Here is a 9,073-nt window from a genome sequence, read left to right as displayed (position 1 = left end):
GCAGTAGCCTACAATGGCGACTCTGAAACAGTTTCAATCATTTTTAATGGTTTGTCTGGCCACCCTAAGCCTAAATGTTAGACTCTTTCCATGGTGTGAATATTAATTTAATATTCTATTAAAACTTACAACGAGTTACTTTCGAGGGTTTCTGTACGCAGACATCGCATGGCTGGCTTAATGCATCTGACTTTTAAGAATTTGCTCAAAAGAAATAATATTAATTATTTTTAAGCATTGCCTGGGTTTCCGCCCCAGTTTACACGCACATCCTGATTGAGCTGCAGCCTGAGCGCTAATTAAGAATCCATGTGCGGCCGGCTGAATGCCTCAGCGCTTGTGTGCTATAAAACTGACGGCTTTGGCCGGCTTCCTGAGAAGTTGGTTAGTGAGTAATCTTGGGCATAATGAAGGTCGTGGGTATTTTCGGATGTTGGGTAGCCTTTCTGATGATTTTAGCCGGCGTGGGTCATTGTTCGAGGTATCGTGGGCGCATGTCAGGCCCGCAGGCTGCCGTCAAACGTGTAGTTAAACCCTTGGAGTCGCAAAAAACAGTAAAACTTAGTGACTTTGGCAGGGGTCGTGGCATCGCATTTAAAGCTCAATCTGTCTCGCAAGGTGCCCGATCGGCTGTTCTAAATACCGTGACTGTAGACTGTGGGGAATCCAATATGGTCGTCTTTGTCAGCCCGGACTTGTTCGGTAAGGGTATCCTTGTCCACGCTAATGACTTGCGGCTGGGACCCAATGCTGTACCACCCTGCCTTCCTGTAGCCAATGCAACTGGCTTTGTCATCACGGCAGGGCTTCAAGACTGTGAAAGCTCTCTTGCGGTCAGTTTTTTGTCCTGTTAATAATGCTATTTTTGTGTGCTCTCTAAATTGGGCATGCTAGCATCAAAGCATGTTTCTGACATAGTTTTTCAAAACGTTACTATTTTTCTGTGTGGGATTTAACAGATGATGACGAATGCCATGATCTACACTAATCAACTTGTTTATGCTCCTTCTCCTTTGCCAAGTGGTATCATAAGAACAAATGGGGCTGTTATCCCTATTGAGTGCACCTATGCGAGGTGAGCTGTTCATTTCCTTTTTAACAGTAAGGATGAAATGTCTAAGGAAAGTGTGAATTGTTTCTCTTCCTTGCAGGCAAAGGAATGTTAGTAGTAATGCCTTCCAGCCAACCTGGGTTCCTTTCACCTCCACAATAGCTGCAGGCAGCAATCTGGAATTCTCCCTTCAGCTCATGAGTGGTAAGAATTGGGCCATGTAACTAAATTGATGTACAATTAAGTATAAACTTTTATTTTTTTCTTCCTTCTCAGCTGATTGGTCCTCCTCTGTACCACCAACTGTTTACTACCTGGATGACATGGTCAATATTCAGGCATCTGTCATTTCTATGGAGCAAACCCCTGTTAGGCTGTTTGTGGACAGCTGTGTAGCAACTCTGTCTCCTGATGCATCCTCCACTCCCCGTTACATGGTGATTGACTTTAGTGGGTGAGTCTAAGAATTGCTTATGCTCTGCCCTAGATGTAAAGCAGTCCGTGGTGGTTTTGTTGTTAATTGCTGGAGTGCAAACTTGACACCTGCCTGTCCTTTCTAGATGCTTGGTAGATGCCTTCTATTCTGGGTCAACTTCTTCGTTTGTTTCACCAAGAATCCAATCAAATATGCTTCAGTTCTCTGTGCAGGCTTTCCGCTTCTATCAAGATTCAAGGAGTCTGGTGAGTTGGATGTGATGGGTTTCATTTGGGTATGAAAACTGGCTGAACTCAAAATTGCATCCAGGATGAGGTGTGGGGTGTTTAATTTGGCATCTTGTTTGCTTCCACAGATCTACCTGAGTTGTCATCTTAAGGTCACACCAGTGAGTGAGAATCCAAATGCTGTGAATAAAGCCTGTTCCTATGATTCAACAAATGGGTGAGAGCTTCCTTTATAACTGGGGATCTTTTTTTAGTAGTCCAACCTTGCAATTTAAGATGGCTTGGCACCAAGTTTGGTGCTAATCCAGGGTCTAGTCCACAAAGCATATTGACTCTGCATGAATCGCTTATACCTAAAGGGTATTTAGCTTTACCTTGGTTTGGGTAACGCTCACTTTTGCAATGCTGATAAAATCTTCAGCCAGGTATTGAGCAGGCTAAGCTTAACAAGAATTGTGGAAGAGAACCAGTGAACATTTGTCAGTGAGGTCTGCAATGTAATCGTTGCAGTGTTGAATGTTAATCAGATTGCAAAACTGTCCATTGAAAAGGTTTCTATGCGACAATATCCACATTTGTGCTTAATATCTGGTGATTGGAAGACCTTTTGATTTAACATTAACTACCAACTCCAAGTAGTGCAGATACCTGCTTAGTAGCTTTTTAATTTAAGGGCGCACTACAATGTGCATTAAGTTCTACTATAGACATTGACTTTTTAGTGGTGGTAGTTAATCTGTATTTTACTGTTTTGTAATTGGAATCTGCCAGTAAAAATCTAATGAAGTGAGATGAAAGATATTCACAGGAGTCTGGTTACATTAATGGAAAGTTGTTGCCTTCAACAATGCAGGATCATGGTGTAGACCCTTCTGAGTGAATAAACTCTAACATTGTGAAAGGCCAACACAAATGCCCTAGCCTTTCAACATATAGGCAACTTGTTGAAGCGGACTATCTTATAGTAAGTCCACTATTTGAGGCTTTGGACCGATCCATGGGGTGGCACCAGGTTTTTATCTAAAAGTGCCAAGTGGTATTTAGAGGAACAATTGCTGGTTCCCAAAACGCAGAATTCCTTCTATGGAATTTGAACTAGTTAATCTGAAGAATCTTCTACATTCTGAAAACAACAATTCAGATCTATAGCAAAGCCTAAAGAACCCTCCTTGCTATGAAATGGTTCTTTCCATAACCAGGGTTTGTGTAACCACACCGCCTAGCAAAATGCTGTTTCAGATCTACTTGAATGTAGATTTACCAAAGTTTTAGGTTCACTTAACCGCCCTGCCAAATGCATTGGTTTCGGAATATAAATATTCCATAGTATCAATGGTCTCTTTAAATCATTTTTGATGTGACCTTGCATGGTGAACTTGGATAGTCTGAGGGTAGACTTTCTGCCTGTATGTCTGGCACGAGCTACAGCTTTCTTTGGTTGTGGAGTGTAATTGGCGTATTTTTAGAATTTTTCTATTGATCTTGCTTGCTACCAGATGTGCGTCACACTGCTACTGAAAACATTAAGTGTTTTGAAGGCCATTAACTTAAAGTACTTTACATAATTTTGCTAATATTCATATTATTTAGAACTAATGTGCTTTGGCACTTTTTATAGACTGTAGCTTAATCGTGTGGACTTGGTTCTGGATTGCAGCAGATGGTAGAAATTTTTTTTGGCTATTCCATCAGTTTCATGCTGTCGGACGCTCGATGTACAAATGTTGTACTCCTGTGTCCTATCAAACCATCCTAGACCTCTGCATTTTTAAATGTAAATTGTCTGGTTCCACAAATGCAAAGCATTCTGTATTAACTTGCTTCAGACAATTTAACATCCATTTCAAACCAGACTTCCTCAGCAAAGTCTGTTGTAAATTTGCTTTGTGAAATACCCCCTAAAAAAATTTGACTTAAGCCTCCAGAGCACTTTGAAAACTACTTCCTAAGCAAGTTTAACTGGTCATTACTATCTAAAGTGGAATAGGAGGCTGAATTTATTCAGCCATACATACTTTCCCCACAAGTATTAAAGTGCAGTTCATTAAGGATGACCTGTTGGTGATGCAGGAAGAAATAACTTGGCCAAATGTGGTGGCTGATCAACATTTCTAAAGTTGACTAAGCTGCATGTGATGCACATGCTTAAAGTGCATGCCTCGGCCACATCTACATAAATGCCCTTGGCATGGATTTGGCCAAATCAATTTGGGGAACAGGTTTGATTGCAGAAGCATGGCCTGAAGTAGCTGGAACCTCTCTGCAGTCACTGTCCAGTCATTACACCAAGTGAGCCAATTCCAGGTATGGGTTACCCTGAATGCAACATAAGATTGGGTAATTGTAGTGGACTTTAATAGTTCTCACATTTTGAGAACTCTCACCATGGCCACATTGGGGCCAATTACTGAATTTGTGAACCCAGTTCTAAACACCATCCAACCTCTGCTCCTTGGAGAAGCTGACAGATGGGAGTAGATTCATACCTGGTGGCATGGATTGTGGACTCTTACAGACAGACCTCAGTATGTGCATCTTGGGAACTGCAGGTTTGACAATAATAATACATTTTATTTGAAGCACCTTTCAAAAAACGCAAGGTCACTGTACAACACAGGAGTGCCACAGGGTACTGTACTTTCTCTGGTCCTGTTCAGCCTATATACATTGGACTTCCAATACAACTTGAGTCCTGCCATGTGCAAAAGTTCATGGACCACACTATCGTGGGCTGCATCAGGAGTGGGGAGGAGTATAGGAACCTAATCAAGGACTTTGTTAAATGGTGAGACTCAAATCACCTACACCTGAACACCAGCAAAACCAAGTAGCTGGTGGTGGATTTTAGGAGACCCTGGACCCCGTGATCATCAGAGGTGACTGTGCAGACCTATAAATACCTGGGAGTGCAGCTGGATGTTAAATTGGACTGGACTGCCAATATTGATCCTCTGCAAAATGACAGAGCTGACTATACTTCCAAGGCTGGCATCCAACATCTGCAATAAGATGCTGCTGATCTCAGATGGTTGTGGCAAGTGCCCTCTTCTACACGGTGTGCTGGGGAGGCAGCATAAAGGATGCCTCACACCTGGACAAACTGGTGAAGGCAGGCTCTATTGTAGGCATGGAGCTGGACAGTTAGACATCTGTGGCAGGGTGACGGGCACTGAGCATGCTCCGGTCAATCGTGGAGAATCCACTGCATCCACTAAACCGTGCTCTTCTCCAGAGGAGCAGCTTCAGCGACAGACTGCTTTCACTGTCCTGCTCCACTGACTGAGCTCGTTCATTCCCCCACACTATGACGCTTCAATTTTACCCGGGGGGGGGTAAAAACGTTAACATTATACAAAGTTGTCCCTTTTTACTTTTTTCTGTTTCAGTATGCTGCTGCTGGAGTATGACTTAATCACAAGGGGAAATTATCTGTCAACTTAAGGTTCTAGTCCACGTTTTAAATAACTTCCTCCCTGAATACTTTGGAAGTTGGCCTGGAAACTTGGAACTTAAATGGCAGAGCCTTGTATTGGGAGACATTGACCAAATCATTCTTTTGATTAGTATGATCTTGTCTTAAAGGTGGACACCTGTAGAGGGAGACCCTAGCATCTGCTCTTGCTGTCAGACTCAAAATTGTCCATCTGCAAAAGCACGTCTTGTGAAAAGAGCAATTGGTGAGTAACGGTTTCTATATCCTCTTACCTGCTTGATGCCTTCCCTGGACTATTGCTATAATACCCTTCCTATGTTTTGGTCTTGAATGCAACCTCTAGAATCTATTGAGGCAGATGCTTCTGTTGGACCCTTGTTGATTGAACCAGTCAATCACAAACCCATGTCAAAGAAAAGCTCACCACTTCAAAGAATTGTAGATGAGACCAAAAAATCAGGTTAGTGTTTAACATATCCCATGTACTAATTACCTTTTGAATATCTAAGCAGATGAGATTTCTCTTGCAGGATTTTCAGAATCTCCCCTGGCCTTCTTCCTGGTTGGCTCCCTGGCATCTGTAGCAGTGGTGTGTCTTATAGTGGCACTCATTGTTTTGTATGTTAAATGCAAAGTGACTAGCAAATGATAAAATAAACAATTTAAAGATTGCTTCTGTCTTGAATGGTTCATGGAGGAAGCTAGAGTTGGTCCAAGTGGAGACAGTGAGGGTATGAAACTGCCAGGTGACTTAAATCTAATGTAATTTAACTATGGGCTGACTTGGACTGGCTCTGCCTTCCTCGTGTGTATCTAATGTGCTTTGCCAAATTATGGCTTCTACAGAACAAAGCAGAAATGAGCAAGATAGCTGACCTGGGTTAGGGCTGGCAAATGATCTCCATAATTGACCTGAAGACACTTTCTCAGCTTTTCAGACAAGACCTAATTCCTCGCGATCATTCGTGTAGCCACACAGTACTGCTGAACCTAAAAAAAAAAATGGGTGGGGGAGTTTAACACTGGCTTGGGAGAGTCCAATAAGTACAAATTCATTCTATCACTGTCCATCTGAGCATGTTACTTTGCGTTTATATTCTTGAAATATTCCACCAACCATATTTGGTAAGTCCTTAATAAATGAGGAAGCTGGCCTTATTTCGGGTGGCTAAATTTGTTGGTGTAATCCAAATGACTAAATTTTAACACCACTGCATCTTGTTCCATACCAGCCTCAAGAATTTAGTCCAGGTTTATACTTCATATGACACATGCTCCAGCAGATGTTATGCAAGTATAATCAGTACAATGCTTGCATATGTACCTTACATAAATCTGGAAGAATCCACCGGGCGGCAATGTGAGGTTATCACAGTGACAACCGGTTTGGCTTTGCTGTCTTGGCATTGCCAAAAACAACCATTTAAATTCGATGGACACCTTGCCACAATAGCTCTGAAAAGGATGTTTAATGATTAAATCCAGGGATGTGCCTATTCCAGCTGCCCTTGGCCACAAGGTAGAAACAATCCCTGGCTTGTGCCGCAGCTCATCACAAGGTGAATACAAGTAGATGCTCACTCGACTCATTTTAGTGTCCCCAAATCTGCATATCTTTGGAAGGAAACTGGAGCCCCCTGTGGCAACCCAGCAGGAAAAACTGGTAAACTCCACACCAGGAACACCAGTGACATGACTCCCTGCAAGACGGCAGCACTACGGCTCTGCAACTGTGTCGCCCCCAATGTGTGTAACAGTATTTAAACTATCTGTAAAATTGTTACACTTGCATTTCATCATGAAGGTGACATTTAAAGTGTAAATGTAAGGATTCTAATTGTGCAGAGAACTGGAATATCCTACTTTTAATGTTTTGTATGGTGATCTCTTGCTGCTTGCCACTATCGGATCAGGAGGAAGCCCCAGGAGCAGGTAGCGATTTAACTGGGTCAATTTTAAGATGACATTTTAAGAAGGTCTGCTTTAATGATAAAGTAAACTGAGGTTAAAGTGGACATTTTAAAGTAGAAATTGCTAGTTTAATCACAAAATGCACCTTTTCATCATGTCCTTAATTCTCCCCCCTGTGGCTCATAGCGCTGTACGTTATGTTGTGAAGTTGCAAAAAAAATGCCCAAAAGATGGTATGTGAGACTTTTAAAATGTATCGTGCCATTAGAATGGGGAATATACAAGCACCACAAATGCATTTGTATGTCGGCATTTTGCTTCACTACATCGAACCTTTTATCAAACATTGAAGCTCGCACATCGATCCCATAGGACCCTCGGAGGCTTCCTGTCACATGTAGATAGTAAACTGAGGCTCTGACGTCACATTCCAATTTTTACCCCATCCTTACTCCCTACTTTTTGCTGGTACTACAACTCGTGCACGCATCGCGTTCGTTTCTAAGGTTGGGTTTATACTTTATGCATAGCAGGAGTGTCTGCTCCAGCATGCATTGCAACTGTTGTACTGTTTAGACTTGCGTGTGCGATTTATATAAATGTGGAGGAATCCACCAGGTGGCAGTGTGAGATTATCGCGATGAGAACCGGTTCGGCTTCACTGTGTTGCGAATTGCCTGGAACACCCATTAAATTCCAATGACACCTTACCTGAATAGCTCAAAGGATGTTTAATGATTAAATCCACAAATGCAGGGATGTCCATTCCAGTAAGCATTGGGCACGAGGCAGAAACAATCCCTGGACGGGGGCCTCACCTCATCACAAGGTGAATACAAGCACGCACGCACACACACGAGTAATTTTACTGGCACCAAATCTGCATATCTTTGGTAGGAAACCAGAGCACAGTGTGGAAACCCAGCAGGAAATACCATCAACGTGACTCCCTGCGAGACAGCAGTGCTACTGCTCTGCCACAGTGTCAACCCCATGTGTGTAATTATTAACAGTATTCATTATTTAAATGAAATTAACGATTTCTCTGTAAAATGTAACAATATATTTCATCATGAAAGTGATATCAAGTATAAATCTAAAGATTCTAAATTTGCAGAGAGTTGGAATATCATATATGCAATGTGTTCTCAGGAATTTTTTAGTTTCTTTCAGTGCCTCATAATTGGTTTGCAAGGCCAGCATACATTCTGATAGTACATTAAGTGTGTTTTTTTTTATTTATTTTTTTTAAATTTAACTTTTGGGTTGTTAAAAATTGCACTATTTTTTATGGGTTAGCTAATGTAATGACCACAATGAAAATAAGTGTACTGCTGGTGCATAGCATATTAATCCCTGTATGTTTTATTTTTAAGACACCCAAGAGAATGTAATAATGTGGGATTTGGAAACACTTTTTTTTTTATAAAGAAGATAGATTATTCAAATCTTCCCCATAAACATTGGAGACCAAGAAGGTGTCAGACTTAATTAGCCAAATTACCAGAAGAGATCAAGAATGTGTCAGGTCTCCAAATGAGGACCTTTACAGGCAATGACAAGTTCTGCAATCAGAATTTAACCTCTTGACCACAAAAAAAGCTAATTTTTACACCATGATATAACTACGAAAACGGGAAGGGGGCTAATAAGAGTTTATCTGAACAAATCCACAAGCAGCAAGTTTGCAATGCACATATTTAGGGAGTAATTGAAGTCCTTATATCTTACTCAGTTTAAAGAGGACATTTTTTTTGATGCATTACAATTACTGCAGGTAGGTAGTCTTACTGCAGAGGAACTAGATAAAGCTGTGACACTCAGAATTAATGGATGCTATAAACTCACTCCAGCATAGAATATCAGCAGGCCCCGATGGTTACCAGTGGAATTTTATTATTAGCAATGTTTATAAAAGACAGAGAACACAAACATTTTTACCAGTAGTCCTTAATGCCCTTGCAGTATTTCAAAAGATATCTGGACTCAAAATCAATATGAATAAAAGTGTGCTT

The 9,073-nt window shown here is 41.4% G+C and overlaps 1 protein-coding gene across 1 annotated transcript; it reads left to right on the top strand.

The window, feature by feature from the left end:
* Window positions 1-367: 367 nt before the first annotated feature.
* On the top strand, window positions 368-5,796 carry LOC114647622 (zona pellucida sperm-binding protein 3-like). Its single transcript, XM_028796231.2, has 9 exons — window positions 368-833; window positions 960-1,075; window positions 1,152-1,255; window positions 1,328-1,505; window positions 1,612-1,732; window positions 1,843-1,931; window positions 5,297-5,391; window positions 5,491-5,607; window positions 5,678-5,796. The coding sequence occupies exons 1-9, from the start codon at window positions 408-410 to the stop codon at window positions 5,794-5,796; spliced, it is 1,365 nt and encodes a 454-aa protein (XP_028652064.1). The 5' UTR covers window positions 368-407.
* The last annotated feature ends 3,277 nt before the right edge of the window (window positions 5,797-9,073 follow it).

The sequence above is a fragment of the Erpetoichthys calabaricus genome, chromosome 3, assembly GCF_900747795.2.
Source record: "Erpetoichthys calabaricus chromosome 3, fErpCal1.3, whole genome shotgun sequence".
Taxonomy (NCBI): Eukaryota; Metazoa; Chordata; class Cladistia; order Polypteriformes; family Polypteridae; genus Erpetoichthys; species Erpetoichthys calabaricus.
This window is presented reverse-complemented; position numbering and strand designations above follow the sequence as displayed.